Source organism: Oncorhynchus masou, chromosome 1 (genome assembly GCF_036934945.1).
Source record: "Oncorhynchus masou masou isolate Uvic2021 chromosome 1, UVic_Omas_1.1, whole genome shotgun sequence".
NCBI lineage: Eukaryota > Metazoa > Chordata > Actinopteri > Salmoniformes > Salmonidae > Oncorhynchus > Oncorhynchus masou.
In genome coordinates this window covers 40,980,948-41,000,643 of record NC_088212.1, presented here as the reverse complement: position 1 = coordinate 41,000,643, position 19,696 = coordinate 40,980,948, and the positions used below count along the sequence as shown (strand labels likewise).

Sequence of the window (19,696 nt, the reverse complement as noted above, 5' to 3'; positions counted from 1 at the left end):
CTCTCTCTCTCTCTCTCTCTCTCTCTCTCTCTCTCTCTCTCTCTCTCTCTCTCTCTCTCTCTCTCTCTCTCTCTCTCTCTCTCTCTCACGCGCACACAGCGGCTCTTTTGTTCTGGTCCACGTCAAAGGCATCTCTGTATACTTGCGCGTATACATGCCTGTATTTTGAAGACTGACCGGTTTGTTCCTCCACTGGGAAGAGAGGAGGAGAGAGGGAGGAAAGGAGGAAAGGGAGCCTCTCACAGCAGAGACGTTAAGCAGACTGTGGTTTGTGGCGAGGCACTGAGTGGCAGAAATTAATGAAACTTCCACAGGATTGCGCGCACATGTGACTGTGTGTGTGTGTGTTTGTGGATGTGAGGTTTGAATAGGGTTTGTGAGAAGGACAATTGTGAAATTGCCCCAAAACTGAAAACGTATCAGTATGCTAATGGCAGTAGTTTGAAAGGCTTTGCTTGTAGTTAAGGTTACAAGTCTGAACATTAAAGCTGGTGCAGACACACTTCAGATGCCAGTGTTCACATATGTGTTTTCGTATGTGTTTGTGTGTGTGTGTGTTCTCAGCTGCTGTGTGTTATACAGGGTGGGCCGCAGTAGCTCTTCTCCAATCAGGCAGTGGGCTCTGGAGGCTCTAGCCAATCACAGAACAGCGTTAGGTCACAGGGGGTTGAGAGGTGAGAGAATGGGTGAGGCTCTGGGGGTACCTCCCGGAACAGTTGTGTGGGGAACCTGGTCCTGAGGCCACTCCAGGGTAGAACGACTGCCCCCTCTGATTGAAGCCACGGACGATCAAGTCCGACAGCGGTACTGCAGGCATTGTTTGCAGAAAACCGGATCCCCAATTATAGAGAATGGAAAAATGCCAATCTTCGTGGTCAATCTACATTTAAATAAGTAAAAAATGTAAAGACAATCATGGTACCAACAATTTCTTCTAATACACCAGATGTCCTTGAACCAATTATCAAAACATTGCGTACGTGTGAAGTTATGAGGATTATTTAGTTGCTAATGGAAATCTACAGTACCCCGGTCGGCATTCAACTTGAGTTAAGGATCCGCATGCTTCGGTTCGGCTGGCGCCTATCGGAACTCAGCTCGGTGAGCCAAACGAGTGTGCTCTCATACTCCCTCAAAAAACCTTCACTTCAGCGGCAATAGTACTGTTTGTCCATTTTGAGACGCTGTAGCCAGTATACACTTCCTCAAAATAGAAGAAATTCATTTTAAGATACCAACAACAACAACAGAAACGTCACAAAATGTTGTCATAATATATGCACGAACTGCTCAAACTGTTTCGATTGGGAAGCATGAATAGTTTTAGTAAATGGTTTAGTAGTTTTAAGTTCCTCGGCGTACACATCACAGACTATCTGAAATGGTCCACCCACACAGACAGTGTGGTGAAGAAGGCGCAACAGCTGCCCTTCAACCTCAGGAGGCTGAAGAAATTTGTCTTGTCACCCAAAACCCTGACAAACTTTTACAGATGCACTATCGAGAGCATCCCTGCGGGTACAGCCTTGTACGGCAACTGCACCCTCCTCAACCGCAAGGCTCTCCAGAGGATGGTGCTGTCTGCACAACGCATCACCGGGGCAAACTACCCGCCCTCCATGACACCTACAGCACCTGATGTCACAGGAAGACCAAATACATCATCAAGGACAACAACCACCCGAGCCACTGCCTTTTCACACCACTATCATCCAGAAGGCGAGGTCAGTACAGTGGATCAAAGCTGAGACAGAGAGAGTGAAAAACAGCTTCTATCTCAAGGCTATCAGACTGCTAAACAGCCATCACTAGCACAGAGAGGCTGCTGCCTACATTGAGACCCAATCACTGGCCACTTTCATAAATGGATCACTAGTCACGTTACACAATGCACTCTAAATAATGGCACTTTAATAATGTTTACATATCTTACATTACTCATATCACATGTATATACTGTATTTTATACCATCTACTGCACCTTGCCTATGCCGCTTGGCCATCGCTCATCCATATACTTATATGTACATATTGTCAGTCACCCCTTTAGATTTGTGTGTATTAGGTAGTTGTTGGGGAATTGTCTAACAAAATTACTTGTTAGATATTACTCCACTGTCGGAACTAGAAGCACAAGCATTTCGCTACGCTCGCATTAACATCTGCTAACCATGTGCATGTGAGCAATAAATTTTATTTGATTTTTGATTTTAAATAAGCGGATGTCGCACTGAGCTACTGTAGGCTGCAATGTCACTTCCTGGAGTATCTCAAACGCGCATGTTATGTCTCCATGAGACGCCATCTTAACCGACTTCATTTGGTTTCAAAGCGCTATAGAGGCTTCACATAAGAATGATGGTGTGACGTGTTCAATGGCTTTGTCCTTTCATATATACCGTTAGTGGGTCACACTGATCACACAAACACGCATGAAACACATTTGATACACACACACACGTGGTGGTGTGATGTCTATATTATTTATTTTTATTTAACCTTTATTAAAAAATATATATAAATATAGGACAAAACACACATCACGACGAGAGAGACAACACAACACTACATAAAGAGAGACCTAAGACGACAACATAGCATGGTAGCAATACAACATGACAACAACATGGAAGCAACACAACATGGTAGCAGCACAAAACATGGTACAAACATTATTGGGCACAGACAACAGCACAAATGGAAAGAAGGTAGAGACAACAATACATCACGCAAAGCAGCCACAACTGTCAGTAAGAGTGTCCATGCTTGAGTCTATGAATGAAGAAAGGGAGATAACTGTCCAGTTTGAATGTTTGTTGCAGCTCATTCCAGTCATTAGCTGCAGTGAACTGAAAAGAGGAGTGACCCAGGGATGTGTGTGCTTTGGGGACCTTTAACAGAATGTGACTGGCAGAACGGGTGTTGTATGTGGAGAATGTGGGCTGCAGTAGATATCTCAGATAGGGGGGGAGTGAGGCCTAAGAGGTTTTTATAACTAATCATCAACCAGTGGGTCTTTGCGACGGGTATACAGAGATGACCAGTTTACAGAGGAGTATAGAGTGCAGCGATGTGTCCTATAAGGAGCATTGGTGGAAAATGGTAAAGAACATCTAGCCGCTCGAGAGCCAATCTATAAATGATATCTCCGTAATCTAGCATGGGTAGGATGGTCATCTGAATCAGGGTTAGTTTGGCAGCTGGGGTGAAAGAGGAGCGATGACGATGTGTCTATGGAGTGGATTGACAGTGTATGGTACGTGCCGTGAATGTCCCACAGTGATAGCAGGAGTCTCTTTGCTAGGCCCTTCTTGTCTGTCCCTCCCTGCTAGATAAATCAGCAGCCTTGTCTGCGGATGAGACACTTTGTGTGTGCTTCTTACAATCAGGCTTAGCATACACTGCAAGCTGTGTTGGGGGGTTTATCCTTCTAATCAAGATAAAATGTCAGACACACACACACACGCGCGCGCCGCATTTAAGCATCTCAATCCCAGAGCATGTTATGATTGTGATAAAAGCAGAACATCCCGGAGGAGAGGGGAACAGAGAGTGATATCACAAACATGAGGGGCATCACTCTAAGGCATCCGCTATCTCTAAGGTGACCCAGCTGTGATGTCATCAGCACAGATTGATATCAGCACAGAGAGTCGGCTCTGGTTCCCCGGGCTGAAAGTCCAACAGAGAAACACGTGACTCACTCAGAAGAACCTTTCCCTCTTGTTGTTCACTGTTTGCCCAATCATTCCATGAATTGTATGAATGCTCGAACACACACACGCACACGCACACACGCACACACACACACACACACACACACACACACACACACACACACACACACACACACACACACACACACACACACACACACACACAGTGAGAGGCATCCTGCTTACATGTGATCTATAATTCAATAAAGTCACCTCTCCCTATGTGGGAGGAAATCTTGCTGAGAGGGGCCAGATAAATGAGAGGGTGAGGAGGGGAGGGAAGGAGGAGGGGAGGGATGGAGGTCAGAGGGGTAGTCAAAGAGATTGACTAACATTAAAGCTAGAAATGGGGAAAGGGAAAAATGGAGAAAGAGTAACTCCAGTACCTGAGGCGGGTGGTGGGGGGGGCTGAGGCGTTTAGACGCTGGTGCCAGAGAGCTTTTACGAGTCTGCGGTCAGACAGAAATAAAATTCAATGGAGCGACTGAATGGTCTGTCACACACAAACACACACACATGCGCCCGCACACACACGCGCGGTTGAATGGCCTCTGAGAAATCACTGTAGGGTTTTATAATGTCACAGTGATTCCACGTCTCCATCACCCATAATGCATTGTGACTGAACTAGCATTCTGAGACACACACACTCAAATCGCTGTAAAGGAGGGAGGGATACGGACAGCAGGGGAGAGACATACAGCTCATTGAAATGCCAGTGTGACTTAGTACCTATATGGATATTTCGGGAGATGTTGGTAGCAGTAACGTTGATAACAACCCCATGATTTAAACGTCGGAACTATGTGGATGCCACGATAGCAGTGATTCTCTCTCTCTCAACGAGCTATGACAGAAGGGGTGTTTTAAGGGGGAGAAAAAGATTGAGAGAGAAGGGTGGAGAGGTAGAGAGAAAAGGTCAAAGATAAAGAAGCTCTCGGTGTCCCTCACACACACACACACACACACACACACACACACACACACACACACACACACACACACACACACACACACACACACACACACACACACAGGTTGCTTAGTGTGGTATCCAGTGTCGTTGCCATGGAAGTTATGAACGATCACAGGATTCTGTCTGTCTCTCTCGGTCCGTCCGTCTGTCTGTAATAGCAGGAAGGTTTTCGGAGTGTTATTACACTCAGCTACTGTTTTATTCCTGGACATGTTTCAGTTGGTAAAGCATGGCTTTAGGTTGTGGGTTGTGGGTTCCATCCCCGGTGTCATATATTACAATATTATTACTATCTTATGTTAGTGTGGTTATTGCTCTGGGCGCTTCCATCTGACGTAGGGAGACATGTCTTCTTACAATGGGGTATTCAATGTGCCACTGTGTGTGAACACGCCAGTCTGTATGTTTGAGATCAGTGGATATTAAATCCCGTTTCACTGACCTCCAAAACAGCAAGTCATCCTCCAGCAAGAATGATAATGATGATGGTTCTCCTAGTCCACACCAGGCGTTCGAGGCTGATGAGGCAGAAACACACCATTAGACAAGGCTGGGGGGGGGGCTTCATGATTGGAGTAACCACTTTGGAGAGGGGCGGAGACATAAGCATGAAAATATGGGGGAGAAAACAGAGGGTTTAAACCAAGCCTCTCTTAAATGGCCGTTGCTCTTCATGCCACTCTGAGTAGTGTTTGTAAGTGTTCGTCAGTGTATTTCTGAGTAGGAGTTGTGGGGGGTTTGATAGGTTGAATGGAAGGATGGATGTGGAGGGGTATGAAACAGACAAGCAAGACCAAACACATTACCTCACTAAGTGGTGCTGTGTGCGTGCGTGCGTGTGTGTGTGCGTGTGTGTGTGCACGCCTGTGTGTTATCGGGAGGGGAAAAGGTGATCTCCCTGCCTGGGAACTCCCTACCCTTGGAGAGGGCGCCGAGGGTGGCACCACACACACACACTGTTTGATCTCATGATCGGGTCAGGGCTGAGACTAACAATAGTCCGGTGTTGAGAGCATTTTCCCACTAGAGTGGGTAACCTATCCCCTATCTCGCCCCTACACACGAAGCTCACGTGCACCGCTCACACAGATTGTGAGAGAGAGAGAGAGAGAGGCTGAAATTAGGGGTTTTATGACTGGTTCATGCTTCTCAGAGACCCTTCAAGATGGAGGGACCTAACGGTTAGCTCTCACAAAATGGAGGAGTAGTGAGTTGAGGAGAGCAAGACCGAAACAGGACAGATAGAGGTACAGTAAGAGAGAGCGAGAGAGAGATCTATTTGCAGAGTATCCACATTAATTTGCTGTCAGTGTATAGGCTGTAGTTGCTTGACTTGAGGCTTTGAATGGGATTCTCTCAGACCAACCAATGGTCAGATAATCCCTGTGTTTGAAATGGAGAGCTTTCTGGGAGGGCAAAACGTTCTCCTGGTATTTCCTTACCAAAATGTTGTTGTGGATAAGAAAGATTGACAAAGAGAGGGATGCAAAGGAGCGGCAAAAAAAGAGAATACATTTAATGTAGAAAAGTGTGTGTGTGTGTGTGTGTGTGTGTGTGTGTGTGTGTGTGTGTGTGTGTGTGTGTGTGTGTGTGTGTGTGTGTGTGTGTGTGTGTGTGTGTGTGTGTGTGTGTGTGTGTGTGAGTGTGTGTGTGGAGAGAGAGAGCCAGATCATAATGTGATAATGGGGTAAGAATAGCAGCTTGGCCTCCACCCATTTATATTCACACACACACTGCTCCATTTTCACATCAGTCTCTATGGAGCCTCCTTTATTTTATCCCAGAGAGGAGGAATATGTGTCTCGTCTATCCCAGGGAGAGGCAGGCAAGGCTAGGCACAGCTCACAGCACCATGGGGGTGTCTCTCTGGAAGTCCTCTTTTAGAATACCACATAACACAGCATTAACCAGCACTATCCCAACAGAACAAATGTAGAAATGAATGTGTCTAACATATTCTTTCTTTAATCTTCTCTTTACTGTCTTCCCCTGTTCAATAGTCTATTCAGTCATGGGAAATCTGCTTTATTTTTGTATCAAATGATATTTAATAGTCGAAAAGCTTTGGGCCTCAGCAGAGACGAACTTCAATCAAAGGAGTTCCTCCTTTGTGACCGTGTGCTGTTGAGACGTTCGCAAGACTCATCATGTCTCTCGTTCTTTTCTTCTCTTGTTTCACTCCGTCTACAGAATAACTTATCTGCCTCCGTCCGTCACCGTTCCACTTCAAACGCTAAACATTCCCCCACCGTTTCCCTTATATTCTGAACATTTGCCTTGGCATTATCTTAATATTTTGCAGATTTAAAAAAAAACACAAAAAAAAACGAGTTTCGCTTTTTGTCACTCTTCATAACCCATCCAGTGGAGTTGAATTATCAGTGACTGTTTGCTGAATAGAGACTGATATTAATGTGTTTCGGTGTTATTCATAAAATACCCCTCAAACAAAATGAAGTCAAGTAAATCATACTGATGTTGTCGATCATGTTGAGACCCACAAATAACCCCTCCTTTCTATTTACGTTGCCTAGGTGATGCCGGAGCAGCTGGTGTTGCTATTGGAGATTCTGCTGGAGGAGGCGGAGCTAAGTGTGACATCACTACATACGATCAAGAGAACCTACGATCTACCGAAGCAGGACGCTGAGGTAACACTGCACACACAAGTGGATATAGTATGTATAAGCTGGAAGTAGAATCCGAAGTATTGATGTAGTTTACTCCAGGGTTAAGGGACAATAATATATTTACGAATATATATATATTTAAAATAATACATACTGTACCAGTCAAAAGTTTGGACACACCTACTCATTCAAGAGTTTTTCTTTATTTTTTTTTTACTATTTTCTACATAATAGAATAATAGTGAAGACAACAAAACTATGAAATAACACATATGGAATCATTCTCACAACCAGCTTCACCTGGAATTATTTTCCAACAGACTTGAATGAGTTCCCACATGCTGAGCACTTTTTGGCTGCTTTTCCTTCACTCTGCGGTCCAACTCATCCCAAACAATCTCAATTTAGACAGCGCCGGAGAAGATGGCTGACGTTTTACATGCTCCTAACCAATTGTGTTTTATATTTTTTATTTTTTTATTTTAGCTTATTTTGTACATTATACTGCTGCTTCCATCTCTTATGACCGAAAATAACTTCTGGACATCAGAACAGCGATTACTCACCACGAACTGGCAGAAGCTTTTCTTCCCTATCAACGAGTCTGGCGAGCCCGGGGACTTTGATGCAGAGAAACTTAAATCCATTTTACCTCATTTCTACCAGCATGTTAAATGTGCAACCAGAGGGAAAAAACTCTAGACCACCTTTATTTCACACACAGAGACGCGTACAAAGCTCTCCCTCGTCCTCTATTTGGCAAATCTGACCATAATTCTATCCTTCTGATTACTGCTTACAAGCGAAAATTAAAGCAGGAAGCACCAGTGACTCTGTCAATAAAAAAGTGGTCAGATGAGGCAGATGCTAAGCTACAGGACTGTTTTGCTTGCACAGACTGGAATATGTTCTGGGATTCTTCCTATGGCATTGAGGAGTACACCACATCAGTCACTGGCTTCATCAATAAGTGCATTGATGTGACGGTACTTACAGTTGAAGTCGGAAGTTTGCATACACCTTAGCCAAATACATTTAAACTCCGTTTTTAATATTTCCTGACATTTAATCCTAGTAAAAAGTCCTTAGGTCAGTTAGGATCACCACTTTATTTTAAGAATGTGAAATGTCAGAATAATAATGATTTTTTTCAGCTTTTATTTCTTTCATCACATTCCTAGTGGGTCAGAAGTTTACATACACTCGATTAGTATTTGGTAGCATTGCTTATAAATTGTTTAACTTGGGTAAAATGTTTCGGGTAGCCGTCCACAAGCTTCCCACAATACAATAAGTTGGGTGAATATTGACCCATTCCTCCTGACAGAGCTGGTGTAACTGAGTCAGGATTGTAGGCCTCCTTGCTCGCACACGCTTTTTCAGTTCTGCCCACAAATGTTCTATAGGATTAAGGTCAGGGCTTTGTGATGGACTCTCCAATACCTTGACTTTGTTGTCCTTAAGCCATTTTGCCACAACTTTGGAAGTATCCTTGGGGTCATTGTCAATTTGGAATACCCATTTGCGACCAAGCTTTAACTTCCTGACTGTCTTGAGATGTTGCTTCAATATATCCACATAATTTTCCTCCTTATGATGCCATCTATTTTGTGAAGTGCACCAGTCACTCCTGCAGCAAAGCTCCCCCACAAAATGATGCTACCACCCCTGTGCTTCAAGGTTGGGATGGTGTTCTTCGGCTTGTAAGTCTCCCCCTTTTTCCTCCAAACATAACGATGGTCATTATGGCCAAACAGTTCTATTTTTGTTTCATCGGACCAGAGGACATTTCTCCAAAAAGTATGATCTTTGTCCCCATGTGCAGTTGCAAACCGTAGTCTGGCTTTTTTTATGGCGGTTTTGGAGCAGTGGCTTCTTCCTTGTTGAGCGGCCTTTCAGGTTATGTTGATATAGGACTTGTTTTACTGTGGATATAGATACTGGAGGAAACCAGTACAAAAGTATCCTCACAAGGTCCTTTGCTGTTGTTCTGGGATTGATTTGCACTTTTCGCACCAAAGTACGTTCATCTCTAGGAGACAGAACGTGTCTTCTTCCTGAGCGGTATGACGGCTGCATAGTCCCATGTGGTTTATACTTGTGTACTATTGTTTGTACAGGTGAACATGGTACCTTCAGGCATTTGGAAATTACTCCCAAGTATGAACTAGATTTGTGGAGGTCTACAATTATTTTTCTTAAGTCTTGGCTGATTTCTTTTGATTTTCCCATGATGTCAAGCAAAGAGACACTGAGTTTGAAGGAAGGCCTTGAAATACATCCACAGGTACACCTCCAATTGACTCAAATTATGTCAATTAGCCTATCAGAAGCTTCTAAAGCCATGACATGAATTTTCCAAGCTGTTTAAAGGCACAGTCAACTTAGACTTCTGACCCACTGGAATTGTGATACAGTGAATTATAAGTGAAACAATCTGTCTGTAAACAATTGTTTGAAAAATTACTTGTGTCATGCAAAAAGCAGATGTCCTAACCAACTTGCCAAAACTATAGTTTGTTAACAAGGAATTTGTGGAGTGGTTGAAAAACAAGTTTTAATGACTCCAATCTAAGTGTATGTAAACTTCCGACTTCAACTGTACATACCCCAACCAGAAGCCATGGATTACAGGCAATATTCACACTGAGCTAAAGACTAGAGTAAGGAACGGGACTCTAACCCGGAAGCTAATAAGAAATCCCACTATTCCCTCCGACGAACCATTAAACAGACACAGTGTTAAAACAGGACTAAGATTGAATTGTACTACACCGGCTCTGACGCTCATCGGTTGTGGTAGGGCTTGCAAACCATTGCAGACTACAAAGGGAAGCACAGCTGAGAGCTGCCCAGTGACATGAGCCTACCAGACGAGCTAAACTACTTCTATGCTCGCTTCGAGGCAAATAACACTGAAACATGCATGAGAGCACCAGCTGTTCCGGACGACTGTGTGATCACGCTCTTCGCAGCCAATGTGAGTAAGACCTTTAAACAGGTCAACATTCACAAGGCTGCAGGGCCAGACAGATTACCAGGACATGTACTCCGAGCATGTGATGACATTTTCAACCTCTCGCTGTGCGAGCCTGTAAAACCTAAATGTTTTAAGCAGACCACCATAGTCCCTGTGCCCAAGAACACTAAGGTAACCTGCCTAAATGACTACCGACCCGAAGCACTCACGTCTGTAGCCATGAAGTGCTTTGAAAGGCTGGTCATGGCTCACATCAAAACCATTATCCCAGAAACTATAGACCCAGTCCAATTTGTATATCACCCTAACAGATCCACAGATGATGCAATCTCTATTGCACTCCACACTGCCCTTTCCCACCTGGACAAAAGGAACACTTATGTGAGAGTGCTATTCATTGACGACAGCTCAGCGTTCAACACCATAGTGCCCTCAAAGCTCATCAATAAGCTAAGGACCCTGGGACTAAACACCTCCCTCTGCAACTGGATCCTGGACTTCCTGACGAGTCGCCCCCAGGTGGTAAGGGTAGGTAACAACACATCCGCCACGCTGATCCTCAACACAGGGGTCCCTCAGGGCTGATTGCTCTCCTACAGCCCCCTCCTGTACTCCCTGTTCACTCATGACTGCACAGCCAGGTACGACTCCAACACCATCATTAAGTTTGCTGATGACACAACATTGGTAGGCCTGATCACCGACAACAAAGAGACAGCCTATACGGAGGAGGTCAGAGACCTGGCCGTGTGATGCCAGGACATCAACCTCTCCCTCAATGTGATCAAGACAACGGAGATGATTGTGGGCTGAGGAAAAGGAGGACCGAGCACGTCACCATTCATATCGACAGGGCTGTAGTGGAGCAGGTTGAGAGCTTCAAGTTCCTTGGTGCCCACATCACCAACAAACTAACATTGTCCAAGCACACCAAGACAGGTGTAAAGAGGGCACAACAGAACCTTTTTCCCCTCAGGAGACTGAAAATATTTGGCATGGATCCTCAGATCCTCAAAAGGTTCTACAGCTGCACCATCGCGAGCATCCTGACTGGTTGCATCACTGCCTGGTATGACAACTGCTCAGTCTCTGACCGCAAGGCACTACAGAGGGTAGTGCGTACGGTCCAGTACATCACTGGGGCCAAGCTTCTTGCCATCCAGGACCTCTATTCCAGGCGGTGTCAGAGGAAGGCCCTAAAAATTGTCAAAGACTCCAGCCACCCCAGTCATAGACTGTTCTCTCTGCTACCACACACTAAGCGGTACCAGAGCGCCAAGTCTAGGTCCAAGAGGCTTCTAAACAGCTTCTACCCCCAAGCCATAAGACTCGTGAACATCTAATCAAATGACTACCCAGACTATTTGCATCCGTTCACCTACGCGGTTGGAACCAAAAATCTCACATTTGGACTCATCAGACCAATGGACAGATTTCCACCATTCTAATGTCCTTGTTCGTGTTTGTTGACCCAAGAAAGTCTCTTATTTCATTGTTGTCCTTTGGGACGGCAGGTCACCTACTGGTTAGAGCGTTGGGCCAGTAGGTTGCTAGATCAAATCCCTGAGCTGACAAGAATTTGTTCTTAACTGACTTGCCTAGTTTAATAAAAAATAGTAGTGGTTTCTTTAAAGCAATTTGACCATGAAGCCTGATTCACACAGTCTCCTCTGAACAGTTCATGTCCGCCTTGGTCAGGGAGGTGACAAAGAACCCGATGGTCACTCTGACAGAGCTCCAGAGGTCCTCTGTGGAGATGGGAGAAACTTCCAGAAGGACAACCATCTTGCTGCACTCCACAAATCAGGCATTTATGGTAGAGTGGCCAGTCGGAAGCCACTCCTCAGTAAAGGGCACATGACAGCCCTCTTGGAGTTTGCCAAAAAGCACTTAAGGACTCTCAGACCATGAGAAACAAGATTCTCTAGTCTGATGAAACCAAGATTGAACTCTTTCGCCTGAATGCCAAGCGTCACGTCTGGATGAAACCTGGCACCATCCCTACGATGAAGCATGGTGGTGACAGCATCATGCTGCGGGGATGTTTTTCTTTGGCAGGGAATGGGAGACTTGTTAGGATGGAGGGAAAGAGGAACAGAGCAAAGTACAGAGAGATCCTTGATGAAAACCTGATCCAGAGCCCTCAGGACCTCAGACTGGGGCGAAGGTTCACTTTCCAACAGGACAAAACCCCTAAGTTTGCACTGCGATGCAGTGTCTTAGACTACTGCGCCACTTGGGAGGTTCCATCCACAAAGTTTTTAATGCTTATCATTTGCCTTGCACCAAGGAAATACAAAATACTAAAATACTACACAGGACTCTTAAAGAATTTCATTTAAATGTTAATTGTATTTTTTTGACCACAGAAACAATGAGAAAATTTGGAAAAATAAATAATTAAATGTTAATTATATAAAGCAGCCCGTGTATTCATCTTCCAAAGAGCAGCCCCAATTGTCCCGAGCCCCAAGTAATACATTTGGGCCAGATAACTATCACCGGAATCGGCCTGAACCCCAAGTAATACATTTGGGCCAGATAACTATCACCGGTATCAAGCCCGAACCCCAAGTAATACATTTGGGCCAGATAACTATCACCGGAATCGGCCCGAACCCCAAGTAATACATTTGGGCCAGATAACTATCACCGGTATCAAGCCCGAACCCCAAGTAATACATTTGGGCCAGATAACTATCATCGGTATCAAGCCCGAACCCCAAGTAATACATTTGGGCCAGATAACTATCACCGGTATCAAGCCCGAACCCCAAGTAATACATTTGGGCCAGATAACTCACACTGGAATCGGCCCGAGCTCAATCCCCGCATCGTAGCCATAAGTAATACTGCCAAAGGCGGCCCAGACTCGGGCCAAATGACGTTAGCTGAGTGCCCCAACTCTCAGCCGGAATCGGCCCAGATCCACTGTGCTAGCTGGGACGCAGTAGGTTTCACTTCTCCACCCGCCATTTTTAAAAAGACCCGGCGGAGCTCATTGCCTTCTTCAATAATGCAAAGACGGGCAGCATGAAGGTCTTGTCATTGATTTGGCTGGAAAGGGGTAGAACTTGTGCTTTACAATGGTATTCATATTACAGTTGACCTGGAAGTATTACGTTTTTGGGGAGCTAAAATAAGGTCAATTGTACATTACGGCGCAATGTACAAAAGTGTGTTCGCTAACTATACACTTTAATGGTGTTTATGCGTAGGATAAGGTGTGTGGGGGGTTGTGGTGGGAGTTACGTGTGTGTGTGTGTGTGTGTGTGTGTGTGTGTGTGTGTGTGTGTGTGTGTGTGTGTGTGTGTAGGGGCTTTACTGTACTCTAGCATTAAGTGCAGCAGTCAGAGTAAGCACAGCTGTGTTAAGGCTGGAAACTAAACAACTTAAGCTGTCTTTAACACATGCCCTGTCTTGAAAAGGATTAGTTGATACATTTTCCCCCCTCTTTTATGAAGCCATAGTCATTACTGTATTTGACCTTTTTGTAAGGAGAAATCAATCATTGATGTGTAGCTCAGATGTTAGTTCATTTCCGGTAGTCCTGCAGTTAGTGTTTGGTGCTGTGAAATGTTCAGTATACTGTACAGTATGTACTGTAGGGCTACATTATCAACACCATTACGTTTTAGTTGAACAGAACTGAGCATCTTTTGTTTGGGACCTATTAAAACAATGACAATATTCAGCCAGGAAATAAAGACTTCATACTGAGAATGTGCTTCACTTCTAAGAATCAATTGGGTGTAAGAATAAAAGACTGTAAAGGATGTGAGTGTACAGTACTTGGCTGGCCTTCAGTGGTTCAACATGAGAAGGTCTCTGTCTAGGCCTCTACAGTCTGGCTGGGGGTAGGAGGCCAACAGAGATGTACAAATACCAGGGGAAAAAACTAAATGGTCCCAAAAAGTGGTCACACAGACACATACGCACGTGTGTCCAGCCATTCCTCCAATGCTTTTTTCTTTCTTACCCTCCAACCTTTCCACAAAATGAATGATCAATGTGTTTGAAAGGTTAAATAAATACAAGCTTAAGTGCAGCATCACTTCTCTCCTGTTATGTTAGGTTAGCAGTGTTTACTTCATGGAGGTGTAGCTGGTTAAAGTGTGCGAATTCATCACGCTTGATGTGCTGTCTGTTATGGTTAGAGCTCTGTCCTTCCATTTGAATGGTGTAGAATGTGTGTGAGATGTGCGTGAGCATTTCATGTAGTTTGAAGGATAGCGTGCGAGCACTGGCTTCAACGCATGTGGGTCATTTCATTTCAGCAAGTCATGACACCGACCATCTCAGATTGTTCGGAAGTCGTTTCTGTAGTCAGATAAGCATTACTGCGACATTATTTATTTGAAGTACAATTTGATCTTTGAGAAATTAAGCTAATTTTATTGCACCCAAATTGGCCATTTTTATTTATACGATTCATATAACATTCAATAAATATAGTACCTAACATCTGATTATGACCAAACTTTTTTCTAACAATAAGTAAGACATGGTCAAAAGCTACCCACGGATGTAGGATGGTACATAACTCTAACAACTTCAATGACTAATTTCTCTGAACAGGGGATAAAAACATCACCAAATACACTGAGAATACATTACATAGTATGAAGAAGCAATACTCCGAGCCGCAGCTCCATACTACTTGTCAAACATAGAGAACTGATACTATATACTCATTGTTGGGGTGGGATTGGTGTGTGTGTGTGTGTGTGGGGGGGGGGGGGGGGCGTGGAGGGCTTTTGACCATTTCTTAGAATTTTTATGTTTTAACTCATTGTTAGAAAAAAGCTTGGTCCAAATCAGATGTTAGGAACTATAAGAGAAAATTGCCAATTTGGTTGCAATCAATTAGCTTAATTTCTCAGAGATCTAATTATATTTCAACAAAATAATGTTGCAAAAATGCCAATCCGTTTCTAACAACAGAAATCATAGCAGAACAATCGGAGATTGTGGGTGTCGAAATCCTATTGTGGTTTTTGAGGTGGAACGACCCATGTGTGTGTGTGTGTGTGTGACTGCATGTGGCAGTGTACTGTATGAGTACAGTGTGTGTGTGCGTGTGTGTGTGTGTGTGTGTGTGTGTGTGTGTGTGTGTGTGTGTGTGTGTGTGTGTGTGTGACTGCATGTGGCAGTGTACTGTATGAGTACAGTATGTGTGTGCATGTATGAGAGTGAATGCGTGACTGTGGCTCGCTTCCTTTCATGTGTGTCTCGTGATGTGTGGGTTGGTGCTTATGCGTGCGTGTGTGTGTGTGTGGGGGGGGGGGGGCATTTGTCGGTCGGTCAAGCATACAGGGCACATTGTACCACAAAAGGCCTTAATGCCCACGCTAGGTTGAAGGGTCCTGTCAGAGAGGAAAGGAGTCTGTTACACCAAACCACACCAAAGACACTCCTCATGTGTAGAAGCCGAGCAGGAGGAGGACGACAGAGAGAGAGAGAAAAAGACAGAAAGACAGATAACTGCAGGGTTGGCATCTGCGTTTCATAAAGACGTTTTACTCTGTTTACAAATAATTTAGACATACAGTAACCTTTTACCAGACTATAATGGAAAACTGTAATTTATTAACACATTTTGGATATTATCAACAATAAAATACTGTGAAAATGTTTTACTTTAGTATAATGTAAATGATAGTGCATTGTGGTAAAATTGTGTGGGCGGGGAAAAGATCGCTGTATTTTGAATGGTACTGTAATTCCATCCCGCAGAATACAGTGCCGTACTGTATTTCTGAAGCACCACAAACCTTTTGACCACTAGTGGGTGCATGGTATTGTTGGCGTGCCTTGTAAGTGGCTATATTTGTTGCAGCCATTGGTAATAGTGCTTTTACCATTTAAAATGTATAGGAGACAGATTGGCATTAAGTCTTGAACCTTAAATGTTTGAGCATTTTACATTTACATTTACATTTAAGTCATTTAGCAGACGCTCTTATCCAGAGCGACTTACAAATTGGTGAATTCACCTTCTGACATCCAGTGGAACAGCCACTTTACAATAGTGCATCTAAATCATTACGGGGGGGGGGGGTGGTGAGAAGGATTACTTATCCTATCCTAGGTATTCCTTGAAGAGGTGGGGTTTCAGGTGTCTCCGGAAGGTGGTGATTGACTCCGCTGTCCTGGCGTCGTGAGGGAGTTTGTTCCACCATTGGGGGGCCAGAGCAGCGAACAGTTTTGACTGGGCTGAGCGGGAACTGTACTTCCTCAATGGTAGGGAGGCGAGCAGGCCAGAGGTGGATGAACGCAGTGCCCTTGCTTGGGTGTAGGGCCTGATCAGAGCCTGGAGGTACTGCGGTGCCGTTCCCCTCACAGCTCCGTAGGCAAGCACCATGGTCTTGTAGCGGATGCGAGCTTCAACTGGAAGCAAGTGGAGAGAGCGGAGGAGCGGGGTGACGTGAGAGAACTTGGGAAGGTTGAACACCAGACGGGCTGCGGCGTTCTGGATTAGTTGTAGGGGTTTAATGGCACAGGCAGGGAGCCCAGCCAACAGAGTTGCAGTAATCCAGACGGGAGATGACAAGTGCCTGGATTAGGACCTGCGCCGCTTCCTGTGTGAGGCAGGGTCGTACTCTGCGGATGTTGTAGAGCATGAACCTACAGGAACGGGCCACCGCCATGATGTTGGTTGAGAACGACAGGGTGTTGTCCAGGATCACGCCAAGGTTCTTAGCGCTCTGGGAGGAGGACACAATGGAGTTGTCAACCGTGATGGCGAGATCATGGAACGGGCAGTCCTTCCCCGGGAGGAAGAGCAGCTCCGTCTTGCCGAGGTTCAGCTTGAGGTGGTGATCCGTCATCCACACTGATATGTCTGCCAGACATGCAGAGATGCGATTCGCCACCTGGTCATCAGAAGGGGGAAAGGAGAAGATTAATTGTGTGTCGTCTGCATAGCAATGATAGGAGAGACCATGTGAGGTTATGACAGAGCCAAGTGACTTGGTGTATAGCGAGAATAGGAGAGGGCCTAGAACAGAGCCCTGGGGGACACCAGTGGTGAGAGCGCGTGGCGAGGAGACAGATTCTCGCCACGCCACCTGGTAGGAGCGACCTGTCAGGTAGGACGCAATCCAAGCGTGGGCCGCGCCGGAGATGCCCAACTCGGAGAGGGTGGAGAGGAGGATCTGATGGTTCACAGTATCGAAGGCAGCCGATAGGTCTAGAAGGATGAGAGCAGAGGAGAGAGAGTTAGCTTTAGCAGTGCGGAGCGCCTCCGTGATGCAGAGAAGAGCAGTCTCAGTTGAATGACTAGTCTTGAAACCTGACTGATTTGGATCAAGAAGGTCATTCTGAGAGAGATAGCGGGAGAGCTGGCCAAGGACGGCACGTTCAAGAGTTTTGGAGAGAAAAAAGAAGGGATACTGGTCTGTAGTTGTTGACATCGGAGGGATCGAGTGTAGGTTTTTTCAGAAGGGGTGCAACTCTCGCTCTCTTGAAGACGGAAGGGACGTAGCCAGCGGTCAGGGATGAGTTGATGAGCGAGGTGAGGTAAGGGAGAAGGTCCCCGGAAATGGTCTGGAGAAGAGAGGAGGGGATAGGGTCAAGCGGGCAGGTTGTTGGGCGGCCGGCCGTCACAAGAAGCGAGATTTCATCTGGGAGAGAGGGGAGAAAGAGGTCAGAGCACAGGGTAGGGCAGTGTGAGCAGAACCAGCGGTGTCGTTTGACTTAGCAAACGAGGATCGGATGTCGTCGACCTTCTTTTCAAAATGGTTGACGAAGTCATCTGCAGAGAGGGAGGAGGGGGGGGAGGGGGAGGAGGATTCAGGAGGGAGGAGAAGGTGGCAAAGAGCTTCCTAGGGTTAGAGGCAGATGCTTGGAATTTAGAGTGGTAGAAAGTGGCTTTAGCAGCAGAGACAGAGGAGGAAAATGTAGAGAGGAGGGAGTGAAAGGATGCCAGGTCCGCAGGGAGGCGAGTTTTTTGGCCCTGTAGTCTCTCCCAGTATGGAAGCCTTGTTTATTTTTCCAGGTAAGTTGACTGAGAACACGTTTTCATTTACAGCAACAACCTGGGGAATAGTTACAGGGGAGAGGAGGGGGATGAATGAGCCTATTGTAAACTGGGGATTATTAGGTGACCATGATGGTTTGATGGCCAGATTTGGAATTTAGCCAGGACACCAGGGTTAACACCCCTACGATAAGTGCCATGGGATCTTTAATGACCTCAAAGAGTGTTTTAACGTCCCAACTGAAAGACGGCACCCTACACAGGGGGGTGTCCCCAATCACTGCCCTGGGGCATTGGGATATTTTTTTAGACCAGAGGAAAGAGTGCTTCCTACTGGCCCTCCAACACCACTTCCAGCAGCATCTGGTCTCCCATGGACTGACCAGGACCAACCCTGCTTAGCTTTATAAGCAAGCCAGCCAGCAGTGGTATGCAGGGTGGTATGCAGGGTGGTATGCTGCTGGCTTGTTAAAGCCTTTAGAAATGGAAGGGATATAAAACACTAAATATTCATTGATATGCTGTGATATGTAAACACATTACCTTGCAGCCATCCTGCTTGCACCACTTGCATCCCCTGTAATTACAATAACAATACATTGAATTACAAACCTCACTCCCGTCAATGAATTTATTTAATTCATCCATTCATTCATTAATACACTGCAATTACAGTAGGATTTACTTTTTTACAGTGTAATACAGTCAATTCTACGATATTGTACTGTGTCATTACATAGTACTTGCTTTGATACCATATTTACATTACTGCAATACGAAATACAGTAAATTACTTGCCAATTAGCTGCCTGTAAGTTACTGTCAAATTCACAGCAACCCCTTTACAGTGCAGGGAAGGAACATGATCAGCAAGTTTAGGCCAACATGTATTGTAATTAATGTGCGTATCTCTTTGAATGCCCTCCAGGCCACCCTGCTCTGCTGCCCCGCGCAGCCCCAGCAGCTGCTCTCTGTGCTGGGTTGCATTCCTGGGGAGAGCCCTGGGGGTAGCCAGCTGCCTGGTGCCCCTCTCACCCCCTTCTTACCCCCCCTCACTGGGCCTCTGTCTCTCTCTTGAGGGGAGACGCACCAATTACACAGGACATTCCTACATTTATTACACCACACACACCCATATCCAGGATGTCATGAGCAGGATTGATGGATTGCAAAAATGTGAGACACGAAGAGGTTGGGATCTGAAAAAGCAAATGCTGCTGGACCTATTGAAAGAGCAAGGTGGGAAAAAAGAGCAGGAAAGAGGGAAAAAACACTGAAATGGCAGTAAGTGATGTGATGTTACTACAGTTGCAAAATTCCTGGAACTTTCAATCAATTCCCGGTTTATATTATAAGAGAGAGAGAGAGAGAGAGAGGGAGGGGTCATCTGAGGCCTACGAAGGCTGCAGAGGT

At 45.4% G+C, this 19,696-nt stretch overlaps 1 protein-coding gene across 6 annotated transcripts in view; it reads left to right on the top strand.

The window, feature by feature from the left end:
• The window catches only part of aopep (aminopeptidase O (putative)), a 125,898-nt gene that overhangs the window by 98,685 nt on the left and 7,517 nt on the right, over positions 1-19,696 (top strand). For 5 of the 6 annotated variants that reach the window (XR_010456325.1, XR_010456324.1, XM_064971833.1 and 2 more), the window contains one exon: positions 7,227-7,343. Coding sequence is in view for 3 of the 6 variants with exons in the window: in XM_064971833.1 (XP_064827905.1) it covers positions 7,227-7,343 (117 nt within the window). In the remaining 3 variants the exon portion in view is untranslated. Of the gene's footprint in view, positions 1-7,226; positions 7,344-19,696 lie in introns of those variants that run through there. The other variant, XM_064971841.1, reaches the window with a different exon arrangement.